Raw genomic sequence first — 18750 nt, 5'->3', positions numbered from 1 at the left:
GTTTCTTCATTTTCTCTTTCCTTTCCAGTTGAATAAAGACACCCATCCCAGTGGTAACAGTCACTTCTAATACAAGAGTTGTGTGGAGAGAACAACACTGGCAGATTCATCTACACACAAACATAAGCCTTCTAATACTGCTTTTTTTTTCTTTTCCTTTGCAAATGCAATGCAAAAATCAACTGGAAAAATCTCAGATTCAAATAAAATCTTCTACTTTTCTTTAAAAAACCGCTGCAGAACTAGGTGGTATTAAAACCACTGTAAAAGGAAATAATGCAATTTTTATATAAAGTGGGGAGGAAATCTGCAGATTTCTGCAGACATCTAAGTTCTGTCAATCCTAGTTTGAATCCATTTAGTGAATTAAAAATCGTCTTCTTCTGGAAGCTAAAACATGAACATTAATTCACACAGCAAGTTTCTTTCCCGTGTGACTTGAGAATCCAAACCTCAACAACTGAGGCACACAAACTCTGAACTCCAGATCACAATGAGATACGGCACAGTAAAATCCGGGCACAGTGACTGAGAACTAGGCCCACAGAGAATTCACTCTCAGGAGAAGTTTCAGTCCCTTTCAAAAGGCGTTATATTGCTAAATTGCAGCAGGCAAGTGATAAATTCATGGCTGTATCTTCCTACCGCGTTGCAAAGGAGCACTGTGTCTCCCTGGGCAGCATGTGCAGGGAGTTGCAAATGTGCTGTTTGGTATGCTCACCAGCGAGCACAGCGCGTCTCTCCGAAGCCAAAGAATTAAGCTATATAAATCTTCCTCAGCGTTTTCTCTTCAAGTCTTATTTTGCTGCCACGTGAATAAGGGAACATACTTTCTAGGCTTTCTTCATCACCTACCATACCAGCGTAGCATATGGTAGGCTTTATCTTGCATGTCTTGGAGAAACTGGAGTTGCACAGTAAGAAGGGATTTGACATAGTTTTAATCTCAATACATTTCAGAAAGCAAAAAAATCTTGGAGGTAGTACTTAATACTCCAGAGAGAAATAGATTCTTGAAAATACCTGTGATTTGACAAGGGGAATTTTATTATACTATCAGATTACCAGTTCTAATTAACAGCAATTTAGAGAACTATTTTTTCAAAGGGCAGCTGTCAAAATATCAGAAAATGGTAGGGCATGCACATATTGATGGGTTCACACTTCAGTCGCTTTTCAATTTCACAAAAAAATATACTGTGTCACAGTCAAAAGACAAGAAATGTGGGCCCAGATGGCCTCGTATTTCATTTTGTAGAGCAGAGGCTTTTTACAAGGGGAGAAATTCTTACTATGACAGTGACTAAACAATCAAAAACCCCAGCCCCTGCCAGGAAAGTCCTCGGGTAATTTCAGTGCAGGGAATCCACACACATGAATTAGGACCCAGAAGAGGACAAATTATGTTTATTATTTGTTTCTGTGCAATATAAGTAAATAAATTTTCAGAAAAGTGTTTTTAGCACTGCATCCACAGGGGGTTTATTTCCCACATCCTTCTGAGCTTCTTAAACGATACTGGATGATAAACAAAATAATTCCATAATAATTCTAATTACACGACCTTTTAGAAAGTCACTCCTAATTTGTTTTCCCCCATATTAGGTATGGAAAAGAGTTCCTCTAGAATAATGGTTAGTTCTTTACAATGCTTGTTTCTAGAAAGGTCTAATCGTATGTTAAAAAAAACCAACCACCCCTACCCCCAAGAGAGTGGAATCAAGGATACCTGACTGCCACTAATTAGTAATTTAAACAGCTTTACCAAATTTCGTTGCCAGCCTCACAGGCCACAGAGAGTGAGGTATTTAACAAAAACAGCAAGCTTATGCTGTGAGGTTATGTGAAAATTCAGACACAGGAATGTTTCTAAAGCGTTCATAGGCTGAGGTTTGCTTGAGTGAGCTTTAATCTTCAGAGGAAGCAGTTTCTCACCTCTGGTACGATGTGACAGCAGATTAAAAAACAAAACCTAAGTAATTTTGATATCTTACACAAGGAGACAGCTGAACCCCTAGAAGCAACAGAGACAGCAGGAAAAGACAGGAATATCTTGAATTATCGAAGATATGGGCCTTCTTGCCTCTAGGAAAGATTAGAGTTTTAGAAAGATACTGCAGGGTGTGGGGGAGTGCAAGGAAACAACTAGATTTAAAGGCAAGAACTAACACAATCTTGGGAACGAAGCTGAAAATCACAGAACTGTCTTCTTTTGGAATAATTTCATAATTAAGAAATTACAATAAGACAAAACCACTGCAGATAAAACAGCTATTAAAAAAGCTATTATTTGTTGCTCCTTTGCTACATACTTTGGAAATTTCTTTGTATATGTTGATGAAAAATATTTATCAGAAATATGCAATTTTTTGCACAGATTATTTTCCCAATTATCATAATTCCTGTTATGTAGAGTACACATTCGACCAGACAGAGTAACAGACAATAGATCTAAGCATCTGTAAGAGCTTATACTGAGGCAGCTTTGGTGTTTCTGTACAGTTAAATACAAAGGCAGACCAATCTCAGGTCAGCAGGATAGGTGCTATAGAGCAGCATGTGTCTGCAATACCCAGGGCTGGCCCCATCCATAACATGCAGCAGGTCTCTTCTGGAACTATGTTATACCCCTGCCTATAGTGTATCATTATTCTTTTTGTATTTTTGAAACTCTGTAAAGACTGGTTTGCAGGTCACCAGAGTAAAACTGTTTCACACTGTTCAGAACACAGCGCGAAACAGAAAGCTGCTGCATGACCCCGAGTCGTGTGGGATCAGTGTAGATGGGGAAGTTTGATGGAGAAAAATCTTTCTAAGAATGATGAACCTCAGAGGCCAGGAAGCGCCAAACTTGATACGAACCAGGTCTATGCTGCCTTTTGGGAATAATCTGAGCAATTCTTAATCCTATCCTCAACCTTTTTGCATGATCCATACACCAGTATGAAGCTTGCTCTCTCTGGCCACCTCTCTCTTAGAAGAGAAAGATCCTTGGTTTTGAGTTACCAACAATGGAGACGTCGTTGCCAACGGCACTAAGATACCGTTACCTCTGCTGATGTTTAATCAGCTGGTGGCACCCCACTGGTACCAAAACCAGAACTGCTACTGATGTCAGCATCAATATCAGAGCTAATTTTGGATTGACCTGCATCTCAAATCCAGACGGAGGCAGAACTGAGCATCCTTACCCCTGGCTACAAATGCTCTGCTCCTTAAGAGGAGAAATTCAGCTATCTTCTATTTCAGTTTCTGGCCCTGCTTGACCTCAGAGGGTTTAACTGCCAGAATTAAAGCTTATACCAGAGATGCCTGCCATCTTTTTCTTCAGTGGAGGCAAAAATACTTCTGTCAAAGAGATTCTAGCTTGTGCGCTAGCTAAAGGTGAGTCATGATGGAAGGTGTTTATCACACTTGGGATCTGAAATTCCTTACAGTTATTCTGTGATGAGCTGTTAAGTTTCAGTGGCTCTAGATTTCCATATTCCTTCTGAGAAGAAGTGACAGATAAAATCGTGGTCGGACACATAATTCTGGGGCAATCATTAACAGAACTTAAGACCAGTGCAGACTGTATATGAAAGTCTGAATGTTTTGAAACCTTTTTTTTTTGGCATAACCAAAACCATAAAGTTAGGTGAGAGGTGAGTCTGAAGAATTAAAAGGAAGTCTATCTTAGCTGGCTATGCCACTCCCACCTGAGGTATCATCTGGTAGGAGCCACAGATGGGTATTACTTATCCTGTCTTTCTGGCACAGATGGTTCAAGGCTGCTGGTACAGTTGGTCATATCTGCTTTGCGTCAGGACGGGGTAGCTATTTGCACAGACCTGCTGTAGAAACTTAGCAAGTCACAGCATTTCCTTTATTACAACCAACTCTCTGTAGCTCAACCTGGCTGAGGCTTCTGCAGCACATCCCGGTCTCCTGTTCCATCACACACACGGTGCTGCTGACCTGAGGGGTGACTGCTGCCACCACCTACCTGGGGCTGCTACACACACAGCTCTCGAGCAGGCCATGAGAAAGATCTGTTTGGAGAATTCTCTGGATTTCTGTGTGTGTGATGTTGTAGCTGTTTTTCTAACTCTGATTCCGAAAAAAGTGCCTTGAATTGTGTTCAGGGCGAGGCAGGTTTTTTTTTTCTGTTATCTAATAGCACAGCACATGCAATGAAAATATTCAAAATTTCAAACTATAAGCAGGAACAAACGCACTTAAAAGGAAGTACTTCAGAATGTTTGCTTAGCCATAAAAATAATTTAGATGTACATCCATTTTCTTATGTTAACATTAAATTATAAACATAATGAAACTTAGAAACAGCTTCCGTTCTACTCAATATATTGAAAAGGAAGAGTTGTTTTTGTTTCCCCTCAGGGGGACAACATCTACAATCATACTACTGTCAGGGAAGAAGAAAGGGAACAGACACGTACTGTGAAAAGTGCACACATTCGATCTATCTTCTCTGGATTCCTGGGGCCTCCGTTCTTGTTTAGCCTCACCATAAACCTCTCACTAAAAAGCAAACAATATTAAAAGAAATAAACAAGAGTTTCAAGTACACACTTCAACATAAAAATACAGGTAGATAGGTTGGGGGTTTTTTTTGTGTTTTTGTTGTGTTTTTTTTTAAAGATGCACTAGGTATAATTTTTTTTTAATCCCCAAAGCATATGAAACAGTACTCACTATCTAGATAAAATTACATGGAATAGCATAGAAGACTTTTAATAGCAAGTACTCCACATGTAAAACATCATGTTGATGCATATTCATGATGCAATAACATTTAAATAACGTGAGTATATGAAGCACAGGATTTGAACACATTACAACTACTTCAGGAAAGGCAAAGGTACACTTGCTGAGGCATACACTGCCTTTGGTAAAATGGAGTTCATTAAAATCCACTCAAAACTGGAAGTAACAAGAATACCAATTAAGCAATCTCCTTCAACATATACTATTTATAGAAGCAATGCACTAATTCAAACACATTAAGATTCAAGGGGTAGAACTGCTTATCAATCAAATCAAACAGTCCTTTTACCAGCAAACCCAGCGTGTATAGCCAGACTGCAAGAGAAATACTATGGATGGTAAGGCATGGACATTGACAGCATTTATTAAGACAGACAGAGGATTTATGTATCCAAATAAATTAGAGGAGTAAAAGCAATTTATTCAGTATGTGTGCAACAACACACTAAGTATAGACCAGAATTTTCTTCCTGCAGATTTATAGAAATAAAGAGCACATCATTAAATCTTCTAGTTCCATTTCCATTGTATCAAAGATCCTTTCAATTTGACTGTATCAACTCCAGTAGCCTTTATTTGACTAAAACACATTTTCAGCATGTTACCCACCGTTGGCTTGAAAAAAATCTGAAAACATAGAGTATGCACTGCTTCCTTTGGTAATGTGCTCCAAAAGGCTATTCATCCCTACTGTTAAACTGCATGGGTTAACATCAGCTTGGAAATGTCTGGATCCAGTGCTCAGCCGCTGCTTTTCGTTATGCTTTCTTCTGTATGTTAAAGAGCCCTTTAGAAAAGCTAATTTCTTACAGCGTAGTGATGTCAGTCATTAAATATATTACGCAATCAAATATGTCTCCAACCAAATAAGCAATTTAACACTGTTAAGAAACTCAAGAAGTAGTGCCGGAATCATTTTATAGAACTTGCCCATAGTGCAATTTTCCAACACCATTTCATGAACAGTTCTAAAAATGTAAGTTTGTAACAGTCTAGTACTTGTACCACCTACACCATAAATACAAATACACACATATGTGTATTTCACACATATGAAATCAAGTCACTACTTATCCTAACTGTAATTTATCAAACATCACATATTAGCCTTTTTACTACAGCACTACGCTGCGGGTTCAGTGAAGCAACCTGACCATTAGAGATATTGATATATTTTCAGAAGTGCTACTTTTGCTGGAATGATCCCGAATTCTGCAAGCATGACTCACACATCTTGTTCTACACCTTTGTTATTTGGGTATGTTAATCTTGCCAACAATCCAGACCACACTCTCTGGCTGTTTCACTCTCCTTGTTACTCACTATTACGCCTATTGTGGATTACCCCAGGTATCCCACAACCTCATTCAGTGATAATTAATTTGCAACACATGCTTATGACCTTAGGGATTGTTAACGTGCCCCAAAGAAACCCAGAAGAAACAGAGAGTTGATGATTCTTTAACTACAGCTCCTTTCTGAGATGTCAATTAGTAAGTTAAGAATGTTTTAGCTTTAATGACATGGGATAATCTAATCTTCTAGTAAGAATTTTATGATGTATTAAGTGGAGTGCAGTACAATATTACAACTTCAGTACAGTAACAGTTACATTACACCAACATTATGTCTTCGTATTTACCTCTAACTACCTAATACACAAATCACAAAAAATGAAAACCTATTTTCAATAAAGACACATTAATTACATTCTTAACCTTTATCATTAACTTAGTCTCCTGCCCACTATTTTACTGGTGACTGGTTAAGGCTGTGAAAGCAGACAGTCGCAAGCAACACAAGCGGGGTGGCCAAAGTGGTTGCTTCTCCCAGCTGTTGGCCTCAGTCCTTTGCTGCTCCTGCAAAAGGGCAGCACACACAGGATCTCCAGAATTACCCAAATAATTACACTGCAGAATTTGAAATATTAAGAGAAACTGAAGCAGGTGGTAGTTTAGCAGCAGTTACTGCTGGCATTGAGCTCTCCCTATTCAATGTATTTCAGAAGATGAATAGGCAGGACCGTTACAGTGATGCCCACAGGTAAACTCTGATTAATACAGGGGATAAACCTGTATTAATAAGATAAGTAACTTTACCATCATTTTCCAAACAGGAATCATGCTTTATATAATTAAAAATAAGTAGTAATTTAAAGAGATATCAACTCATAGCCATGTCCTTTCTAAGCCACAGCAATAAATATCAGTATTTCCAATGCCTTCAAAAGCACTGCTTAGGGAGACTTTAATTTTAATAAACCTATTTAATTTTAAGCCTTGAATCAGTTTAATTGTAAAAATCTTTCATCTAGAAAGATTGGGAGGTAACACACATTTCATTTCTGCTACAAGTATAGTTTGTAAGACATGCCTCCTTCCATAAAGAAAAGTAAAATTCCATAAAGAAAACAAACAAAAAACTATCATGACCTACAGAGCTACAAAACTTACTTTCATAAAATAAACATTGGTCCTCTTTAAAACTCAACTTGAAACAACGATCATTAAATGATGGTGGTTTATTTGTTAAATGCAAATTTGCCAACACCCTCTGCTAGTAAACTGAAAAATAATTACTATGCCTTATGCATATTAACCGTGTCCCATTTTTAAGGATAAGAGCATAAAATGGATCAATACTACACAAACAAGATCTCTGGCAAGCTATTCTTTCACTTCTGCTGCTGGGAATGTAATCCAGCCACCAAACAGGGGTGCAACAGATGAACACAAAGCTAATACATGCAGCCTAGGATCAGGGGGAAACCAGACAAGCAGCAACCTGCCAGCTGAAGATTATGAGCAATATTAATCACGTCTGTAGGGAAAAATCTATTTACTGCTGAAGACGTCCATCAAAAATCAAAGTGTAAATCAAAGCTGGCTCGCTCCTATTTGATTGCAAATCCCTGCAAGTACTCTATATAATAAACACCTGGAATATCCTCACTTTCATTGCAATGGTCAGATCAAGGCTGCTTCTCCTAATTGAGAGGATGACTGACATTTTGAAGGGAAAGCAAACCACGAGCAGAGCACCAAGCTCTTCTGCAAGATGAGAAGTTATTTATAGAAAGGGAAAAAAGAAATTTGAAAATGTACTGCTGACTCAGGGCATTTTGAAATTCTGGGATAAAAGTACAGGAAATATATACCACTATCCAATAGTATAGAATATACTGGTCCACAGATAAACTGAGTTGAGGTCAAAAATAGACAAACGGTAACAATGGCCCTCGGTATGTAAGGTCCATCCTACCCTACTATTTTGTCTCCAACAATGACCAGTAGGGCATAATTAGGGAAAAAAATGGAAGAATAAAGAAAGCATAGAGTAATACTCTGTTGATACGAACCATCAGTTTACATCAAAGTGAAGCTCAAGAATAGCAGCCGTATCTTTGAGTTCAAGAGTCCTGGATATACTGAACCCAGGAAAGTACTCAGACTCCCATGCTTAAAAAATTCTGACTAGCCATTTACAGACTTACCATTAGAGAATGATCTTTACAGTCATTTATAACGTATGTATGTACCATACAAATGCATATATATATGCATTATGTAACATAACTTAAGAATCTAAGAATTAAAACCCATTAAATGAAAGCTTTTCACGAAATAATGTTTTAACTGCTCTTTTACCTCCACTGATCTCAAGAATAATGTTACATATCATATTTTAAATCTCCACTAAGTTTTATGTTTCTGAACTTCCAACACAGGCTTTCTTTGAAAAATTATTTCCGCACTAATGAGCATTTCATTTTCATAACTGAAGTTGAATAGAATACTGTATCCCCCAGAACCCTGTGCACACTGTCCCTCTGACAATGGCAGAGAAGGGACCGTCAAATCTTTGAGCTGAGATGTCTATTTATAATGGATTCATTACCAAAAGTTGTATTGCTTAGTCTGCTTTCAAAACATCCAAAGACAGGCATTCTAGAGGCTCATTTGATGGCCTCTTGCAAGGCTTAACAAGTGGAAATCTTTTAAAATTTGCAATTCGCTCTTTTTCTTGTTACAGCCACAGAGAAAGTCTGTCCCCGCATTCCAGTGCTTTTCAAGAACTGAAGCAAACTGCCATCTTTTTCACCCACCTATTCATCAATTGTTCCCTTCTTCCAGCACTACCTCAGTAACAACCTTTACATTCCTTCCTTTAATTTCCAATCCTCCCTTGAGCTTGTGTCACTAAATAATTAAGGGGACTTTGAGGCAATGGCAGCATTTGAGAGCTGTGGAAGATGAAGAGGCATTCTGTCAGAGGAGAGAGCCACCGACAGGACAAGGAGAATGAAAAGCCAGACTGCTAATAGGCAACCTTAAAAGACTAAAACCACCTCAAGTTCTTCCACCTTCCCTTGCAGGTCATTTCTCCTTAACTTAAGACTTTTGTTTCTCATCTCCAGAATTTTTCTAATCTTTGGTGTTACTGTTCAAGAACAGTTTACAGAAACTAGTCTAAATATTCCACTAAGGTCTCACTCATGCTGATAACGTTAATATATCCTGGAACTGGACTTCAAACTTTTTACACCATTGACCCATATTATGAAACAGTCAGTCAGATGCTCCCCATTTTACAACGGCAAAATTATTTCTATGTCAAACCACAAAGAATAACCCTGTTTTCAACGATCTGAAGATCCACTGCCTTCAGCTATTATTATAGCTCCTTTTTTAGGCAAAGACACACACATTTAGGGTCAGGAAACTTAACAGGAATTCAGTCACTTAACTTCTTATTTTGGGAGCCACTTCCTTTGAAGGAGTTCACTCCTCAGTGTGTCTATTCCTCAAGCTCATCTTCTGCTCAAAGGCAAGAGCACGCATAGAAGCTATATAATGTTGATGTCCAGTTCAGTAAAACCAAAATATCAAATCTGAGTAAACTCCATATGGAAATAAAGGCCCCAGTTTGTGAGCATTAAGCATTATTCTTATAGTAATTGACTGTGCTCCAATTGCTTAAGGAAAACAGACACACAACACCCTGTTAAAAAAAAAACCTCAAATACATTATAAAGAAAATTTAAAAACCCTGTAGTTTTAATTGCCAAATGAGTGGTGGAAATTAGGTTTGGGGAGGTATTGAGTATTTGATGCAATCTGACTGCTTCGTCAAACTGCTGCTTCGTCAAATTAATTTTCATCTATTCTAAAAATACACCAAAATGAGATCTCTCTTGTTTAAAATCAGGGACAAGAAATGCACCAAAACAGAGAAAAGAGTTAACGTTTTACCTTGCTGAGTTCAGACCTAAGACATACCACACCAGTAGCTTAAACAAAAGCTCATTTATTCCTCTTGCTCCCACGTGCTATAAGCAATCTTCAATCACTCTAACTGCAAGACCTCCTCCTGTGCTAACTCGCATCATAGTGAAACCACCTCTTGTGCAGCAATAAGTCAGGTTTTACAATCACTCGCACAATTAGCAAGTGCTAAAGCTACTCAAATACAAGAAATATTGCTCTGATAAGCAAAGTCAAACAGCTTCTTGTTCTTTTACGTGAAAGGAAGAAAAATGAAAGAAGCGTAGTGTCTCACTTCTTGGCTTCCTCTAAGTGTCTGAAAAGCAGGACCGTACTGAACTGACATCTGTTTCTGCAAAAAGGAAGGAAGCAATCAATGGCTTGGGATGTTACATTTTCAGCATGAAGGAAGGGGCAAACAGGGACAAAATTTACTGTTGGGTGAGCAGCAGTGGCATTATGCCTGTGGGGAGTTTTTGTTACTGAGGTTGTTTGTTTGTGGGCCTTTGTGTTGGTTTTTTTGCATAACATGCAAAGATGACAACAAAAGGCCTGGCAAAGAGCTTGGAGTGGATTAGTGAGCTCCCTTGTATTAACTCATTGGTGGGTTTAATTAGTGTGGGGTTGCAAGGCAAAAATCCTGACTGTGTATCAATTTATGAATGTAGGGACAGCATTAACCGACGCACAGTGCCAAAGCAACGTAGTCTGTAGAGAGATGGCAGGTCACTCTTCTGTTCAGATTGGAAACAGATGATGAAGAACATGGATTTAAAAAAAAAAATTTCTTCAACAACGTATAGGAGATTGGTTTTCTGAAGCAGAGACAGTGACACATTAGGGCATCAATTCCCTTAAGCAGAAACCTCGTATCATGTACATTTCCCTTGTCTTAAAAAATGGTGTGGTAGCCATTTCTGCCAGAAAAAAAATGCCTCCTTCACTCTCTCCATTCCAATATGCTACTGAAAGGGAAAAGGCACAAATTTGTTCCCTTATTTTTCTTATTTTCCTCAGTGCTTCTTATGTGCAGAGAACAAGTGGGGAAACACCGAAAAACCCCAACATTTTTACAAATCCCTCAGTCCTTTCTCAAAAGCTGCATTTAACTGGGTTTTCAGACTCTAGCACTTGACTGATCACTCCTAAGAAAAGAGATTATTTTAAAAATATATATTGATCCCATGACATATGTGCCAGTGCACAGTGAAGACAGTCATATGGTAATGGAGAAGGTCATGTAATAACTTGTATTTTAGTCCTTGATCTTCTTTCAGTGCCTCCCTATGTTTCCTTCTTACTCTTCTAGCACAGTTCACCTCCTTCCATCATACTCAGCCCTGCCATTTAAGAAATGGTGATAAGCATGATGTCATTTAATTTCTTATACACACAAAAAAATCTCTTGTAGTCTCTTCTTTTAACAAATGCTAATATACCTGACAATAATTCTATAATAAAATCTGAGTTGACATAAGAATATCATAAGCATTTTCAGACATTACGGTAAAAGCACCATTTTCTGTCCTAGAGAAATCTTGAGAATAAACTCTATGCACTGCAAGCCCAGGTCAACGAGGATAGACCTCAGGATGAGCTAGTCATTCTCCATGACAACAGAAACCTTGCCAACATTCGCTTTCAAAATAGTGCAGTCTTGCTGTGCACACCACGTTTTGGGCAGTTTACTTCATCAATGCCATGAAATACTGCATTCTTTCTACCACTGTGTGTACAAGCTCTACAAGGACAATATGCTGACCAGGTGAATGGAATCACTTTAGGAATTACTGGTATTTGACCAACATATTTTCTTAAAGCTGCAAAAAAAGGGGCTTGTTTCAAAACATTCCTAAGAACACCATGAAAGAGATTCCTGGGTTTGGTGGGAGTGGGAGGTGGAGAGGATGAGATGACTGAACTACTGTCTCTAAACCTTATAGTTTCCACAAGCTAATATTTGCATGAATAACTCAGGAAACTGTCCTCTGTATCAGAGAGGACACTGAACCAGCACAGCAGAAGTCCTGAAGCCCCAATGCAGCAGCATTAGGTAGTTTTTCAGGAAAGCAATTTTTGCTCTTCCAATTGCTTGTGTGGTGGCAGAAGGAAAACCGTGGCTATACTGCCCTGGCCTGCCAGTTGTGCCACATCCTTAAAGAAACAATATGACCTTTACATAAGATTAGGAAAAACTCAGAATTTTATTTTAATTTCATTTGCCAAATTCTCTCTCATGTTTGTCAACTGTAAAAATATTACTATGCTCAGTCATCAAAATGGGTCACTATGGGGCAGCTCATATCCTGATGCTTTTGAGAACACCCTGTAGAAACTTTCAAAAAAGGCAAGAAGTTTCACATCAGGACTTACAAGCTCTTTTTTCAACAAGATGGTCTCATATTCATGAAGCAAGCACATATGTGTATCGACATTTCAGTCATTTCCCACTGTCATAAATACTGGGTTGATTTCTTTCTTTTCTTTCTTGATAGATGATTTTAGCAGGAAGAGAAAGGGTTTCTAATGAAGTACAACTGTTCATGACACCTACGTAAGTACATGAAGAAATGGAAAAAGTCAAGTCAAATGTTCAATAATGCCAGCTCCTTTTAAGAGCCGAAGTCCCTCGCAAATGTTACTTTGTGGAAAGATCACAAATTCTTCTGACAAAGTTTCCTTTTTGTGAAAATATTTCAGAATGCATCTACATATTGTATTGTGCTTTAAAACGCAGAACTCCAAGAGGATTAAGCAATTTGTTTGCAGTCCATTTAGGAGAATCCTCTGTAAAAAGCTTTTCAAGTTTATTTTCTGTTAATCATGTCTATCTTTTAGAATTGCTAGCTTTTGCTCTTCCTCTTGGTGGGGAGGGAGAAATATCTAAGTCCTTATAGTTGCTGTAAGACTGACCTAATAATATCTCCCAGTTCTCCACAGAATGAGTCTTCAGTTCTCAGTTTAAGCATGAAAGTAAGTCAAAGCATATGTACAGAATGATGCTGTGTGTGTGAAGAACTGAATTCCCATTTATACTATATCCCAGATCCCATGGCACAGCAGTATTTGAGCAATCCACCATCGATAGGGGTCACCCCCGAACCCCTGAGACAGAGAGATCACCTCTGCTGAACTTTCAGTTTGCATATTGGCTGACAATGACTCATGGACTATTTAAAAATCTTCCTTTTCAGGCAAGTGCTCATGGTGTGTGTTTGGTTTTTCCCTCTTTCTTTTCTTTTTTATGGCAAGGAAGGAGGCGGAGGAGGGGGGAGGGAGGGCTCTTTCGTGAGCTGCCTTATCCAGATGATCCGCAATAACCCTGGTTTCAAAAACAAGTGAAGAAAAGCACACTGCTTTGGTTTATGGAACGTATTTTATAAAGACGTCTTAGAGAAAAGAACACCAAATCTGTGAGGGAAATGAATCTGGCTCTGAGAAAACGGCTCCAAGCAACGCACTTTGCTTCCCAGCAAATTCAGGTTTAAAGCTCATGAATTATTAAGTTACCACATTGGCGAGAAGCCCCGGGGGAGGATTACAGAGCTTACAGTAAGACTGTTACTGCAAACACTGGGTTTCCATAGAAACAGAAAATAGTGAAAATAAGTACCTGTCATTTCTCTCCACCACATTCAAGGAAAAACAACCATAATGCTAAAAACATTATTAAAGCTTGCAGGAGAAATGTAGCTAAGCACCAATTACATTCTCCTTGGGTTCTCATGAGTCTGCCACACTCAAACGTTTGACACTGTCATTAGTATTTTTTTTTGTTATTTATGTCCTGAAAGGTACATATTTGTGTTCCTGAAAGGAATCCTCTCCATTAGCTAGAAAAAGTTTCTATTTCCAAAAAAAGACACCTTAGTCATATGGTGTGATTTTAACTAATGAGAAGAAAGCCAGACCAACCCTGCCAGGTGGTACACGAGAAACGCTTCGACCATCACTGTAGGGAAGACTTCTAATTTTGGATTACACTTTATTTATAGAGAAAGTGTTTTATCAGCATCTCTGACCCGGGAGATTGTAGTGGTTCTGAGGTCTTATACAGCAATTGGCTCGTGTAATTCTCACTCTACAAACCACATATTCCTGTTGCTTGACTTTGCACAGGACAATTTCAGCCACAGAACTGGTTTCTGACAGTGAATTTTGCAAAAGAAAGAGCTCAAGTATGAAGAGTATTATTCATCACACTGGGCCTTCCTACAGACAGAAAATTACTTGTAATTGCTTTCTCCAAGCTATGTAGTTCACCTAAACATTTTAACAATGTGTATTTGCACCCTGCCAGTTGAGACAGCAAAATCTCTTCTAGCTGTATGTGTTTATGATACATTTTTGTTTTCTGGGCAGGAAAAGGGGTGAACTTTGAATACACGCAACTAATTGATTTCTTCCTGTTAACTAAAAAATGAAAATATCGTTGTAGAAAAATCTATATCTCTGCCTATTTCTATGTCACATCTGGTCCCCAGTCTGAAAAAAAAAAATGGGGGAAGGAGGGAAATTTGGTGGTGAGGGAGATAAGATTGATTTTTGTTAAAGGTCCTGCTTTAAAATAGCTTCATATTAGTAATTTTATAGTAAGGAATTGACATCACTAATAACACCACTTACCTCTCTATGCCAACTTTCATATACAAATCCAAATAAATTAATAATATATAATATATATAATATTAACAGGAAAGGGGATAAGTAGGAAAACCAAGGAAATGCAAATTTGGGAGAGATCTAGAGGGTGAAACTCAGCTGAAGCAACTGGTGGAGAAAATGAAGAGGTGTTACTCCTCCTTTGCCCTATTTTAAAAATTTACACACACAAAACTCCTCATAGAATACTCCGTGGGTTATACCTGTCTCCAATGATGATCAAACTTTTATTTTCTAAAAGTTATGTATTATATCAGAAAGGGTCTTTGTCCCCTACTGTATGTGTGCAATAGACTTCAGAGACCCATGGATATTCCATATTAACTAGAGTCACCGGCCAAAGGGCCATTGCTGTGGTGAGTGCTATTCCTTAATGTTTGCTTATTGGATAATGTTTTTAAGGAAGTTTGTCTTGAGCATGATCAAGAACTGACATCCTCCTTGTTACTATTCCTATGAATTACCTATTGCACCAAAGTCAGAAAAATACTTTCACTGAAACATTAAGAACACAATCAACTAAAGCATAGGAAGAACTGAAGGAGGACTATCCCAACAGAGCAGATTGCTAGAAAAGAGGAAAAAAAATTAGAAAGACGGATTTTTTTTTCATGACTAAGCAGAAGAAAAGCCTCATTAGCTGGTAAACCTAATCCCTAGGAAAATTCCCTGAATATTAAAGAAATAATTCTGAATGATACAAAGTTATTTTTCCCCAGTAGACAAATCATTATACTAACAGTGAACGAGATAACTACAAGAAGGCTGCTATTAAAACATAACAAATGGAAAGTTTAGCCTGGAACTGCACAATAAAAGTAAAATATAATTTTCTGCTTCTTAACATAGCAACTGGCAATAGCGGAACATGACAATATTTTAAAGCAATTAACAGGGGATAAATACACACACATTGTAACAGCAGTCCCAGAGCTATTAACCTAACGAGAACAGCAATGTAGAGAAAGGGATCTTAAGGTCAGTCACACACTCCAAAAGAGAACACAGTCAGACTTTTTTACCACAGCCTTTAATGTGGATCTTTCCACATTAACTAACTTCATTTCCTTTTTCAGCAACTCAACTTCAACCATATTAATCTACCCAGTGATCCTGTCTTCCCTTACTCCGACCTTATTAATGCTTATCTCCCTGGTTATTTTTCACCTGTCCATATCTTCCCCTTTGCCATTCTCAGCTGCTAAGCCTCCCTCTACCCACTCAGCATCTGATTTCTAGAACGCGTAGAGTTTCTGCAACTCTGGTTTGGAGGGTGTGGAGTTGCTGTGTACAGGTTTTCTCCCATTGAGCATGATGATCCTGCAGATCAGCGCTTTGAGAGGACTCAAACCCAATAACTCGGACAGAACTTGTGGAAAATTTGCTGTCACTTTTTAGAAGTTTGCTTAGTGTTTAAAATGAAAGTTCCAGACAATGATAATTGTCTACATTAGGAAGTGTCACAAGAAAATTATTCAAGAAGAAATGTCTAAACACAATGTAATTTTAGCTACACTGTTCTAACATCTCTGAGCAGCTGACAGACAGTCCTACTGACAATTAAAGTCAAGAAAAATATGGCTATATGATGAGGAGGACCATGGAGCTAAATGTCATCAACAAATACACAGAGATGACGATTCTTGTCAAATTTATCAAGGTTACCTTCAGCACCTTGCTATATGGGTTTGTTTTCTGACATCTGAAACAGGGATACTGTGTCAGAGAAAACTCCTACTATGGAAAAAGTGGAAATCAATTCCCCTACAAATCCATTATTTCCAAGTCTAGCATTTCAAAGTGGTGAATTTTATTCTACTCTATCTAAACACAGTCACAATGATTTTCTTTTTACAGCCCCCTCCCCAAAAGGCAGATTGCAACCTCTTATCAATCCAGTTACACTTGTGAGAAGTAATGGAAGCTTAGAGATACCGAAATAGGACAAGACTGTACAAGTGAGTAGCATCTCAAGGAAACTCTTCCTCTTCTAACACCCACACTGGTCAAACCAAACCCAGTTTGATCATGCAGTGGAAGTTCACCTGTTTACGAGGCCAAGGAGACAAGGGATTTAAAATAATGATCATGTTCTCAAATATTTTTGCACCTCTATTATCTTAAAGTATTATACATCTGTCTACTAATTTTTATCAGGTAAAAGAATCCGGTTTAAGAGTATCTCAAGAAATATATTTCAAAATTACCAATTTCCTAGCTTTGTATTGAAAATCGGCAGCTGGGTGGAAGATACGCTTCTACATGTCTAGTATTTTAAAAATCACTGTGGGTCTCTGTTTTCTCACATTTCTGCACGTGTTTTACCTAGCCATCTGCTGAGAAAGGATGGAGTACAATTTTATCGTTCAGTGAGAAGGAAAAGAATGTGAAAAGGCATCTCAACAAAATACAATGAGCTGCTTTCTAAAGGGCTAGATGTTAACCATGTTAATAAATACTTCCACATACTCTGAGGTCAGAATCAAAGTAAGAGAAAAAGAATGAGGCAAGGAAGCTGCTTCATGAACTTCAAAAGATTATTATTTTTTTAAAGGAACAAGGACTATCTCTGTAATGCACCGAAACAATACTAGAAAAGCTACAAGCAAAACTACAAGGGTTATAAATTAGCCACTGAAGGATAACGTCTTGCTTCAGAGCAGACACATAGTTTTCTACCCTGTGTCTTTATTGTCTTAGGCAAAGAGGAACAGTGTAAAATTTCAAATTTGAAGATAGAATCTTTGGAGGAAAAATATTCTGCCAACATAGGTTTTCCTAATTGAAATCTCTAATCAAGATCCGCTTCCATCACGGTGCTGCTAGGAAACTACCAGCTGATATAACATAATAGAAAATACTTCTATCTAACAGATTAATTTTAAGAGCAGATGGGATCTTTATAAAAATTCATTCTTGCCTACTATATAATACAGACCGCACACCATTTATGCTAATACATATCTTTGCATTTATTTTAGGGAAGGAGAGGGAAGGATTGGGCAGATGTTTGGCTTATAAAAATATGGGGGTTTTTACTCCTTTTGTTTATTCCATACCTTCTGATCAGTTTCTTTGTATTTGCATTTGCTGTCTCTTTCCTTACATTAGAGTGCAAATAGTTTATGCTTATGATGCGTATCAGTACATTAACCTATAGTATAAAAGAACGAAGGATACTCTGGTAGCACACAGTATTTCAATACAAAGGTTTGGACAGGCATCTTACCTTACAGAAAACATCTCTTGGGAGCAAATCATACCCTACCTTCATATCTGAAAGTCTGAGCACACCATCTCCAGTTATTATCTACTGGTATCACTTAAGTAATAAGAAAAAATTTCACAATAACATGGTATGTGCTCACTATGTAAGGTTGCAGTTATACAGCACAATGTCATCTAGATAAAGCCCAAAGGCAGAATTTAGTATAGAGTAAAAAACCAAAAGGTGTGAAATGCTAATCAGTCCAAGTTAATAACCACCCAAACGATTACTACCCTGTTACTGTGCCTTTCCTACATTCTGCTCTCATTGCAGTGCTTCACACTCCCACAAACTGGCCCTCAGGAATGATTATAGTTCTATTACTCTTTTTTTCCTTTGTCTTCCCCTCAAAAAAAGAGTATTTTATTTTCCAAATCAAATTATTTTAAATGATAATCAGAGGAAGAAATTCTAGTATTTCAATCTGGATGGTTCTCTTATACTGACAACAAAGAGAAAGAATAAAGATCTTAAGAAAAAAAATAGATTTAACAGTAAAATTATTGAAGGATGGATGCCTGCAAAAGGAAATGAAAGGAATGGTTTGAGAGAAGCAAAGAAAACCAAACCCAAAAGCCAAACATTGAAAGGTGAAAAGCTTAGATAACTATTTGATTAGGTCCTGGAGAAACAGAATTAAAAAAATGGAAATACGAAAAAACTCAGCAGATAGAATATTGTGCTCTGTACTAGTGCACTCAGAGAGGCATTAAGGAAATGAGACCCCTCCAGAAAAAGCGTGAAAATTTGCATACATGAGAACTAGTCAGAGCTTTCAAGGTCAATAGC

The 18750-nt window shown here is 37.9% G+C and overlaps 1 protein-coding gene across 1 annotated transcript in view; it reads right to left on the bottom strand.

The window, feature by feature from the left end:
* Positions 1-18750, bottom strand: part of DOCK3 (dedicator of cytokinesis 3) — a 243213-nt gene that overhangs the window by 111654 nt on the left and 112809 nt on the right. Inside the window, exon 11 of the mRNA XM_014953482.1 lies at positions 4440-4521. Coding sequence (XP_014808968.1) covers positions 4440-4521 — 82 coding nt within the window. The remainder of the gene's footprint in view (positions 1-4439; positions 4522-18750) is intronic.

Source organism: Calidris pugnax, unplaced genomic scaffold, assembly GCF_001431845.1.
Source record: "Calidris pugnax isolate Ruff unplaced genomic scaffold, ASM143184v1 scaffold247, whole genome shotgun sequence".
In the NCBI taxonomy this organism is placed as follows: Eukaryota; Metazoa; Chordata; class Aves; order Charadriiformes; family Scolopacidae; genus Calidris; species Calidris pugnax.
The sequence above is the reverse complement of the archived record's forward strand: the minus strand, read 5'-3'. Positions and strand labels throughout refer to the sequence as shown.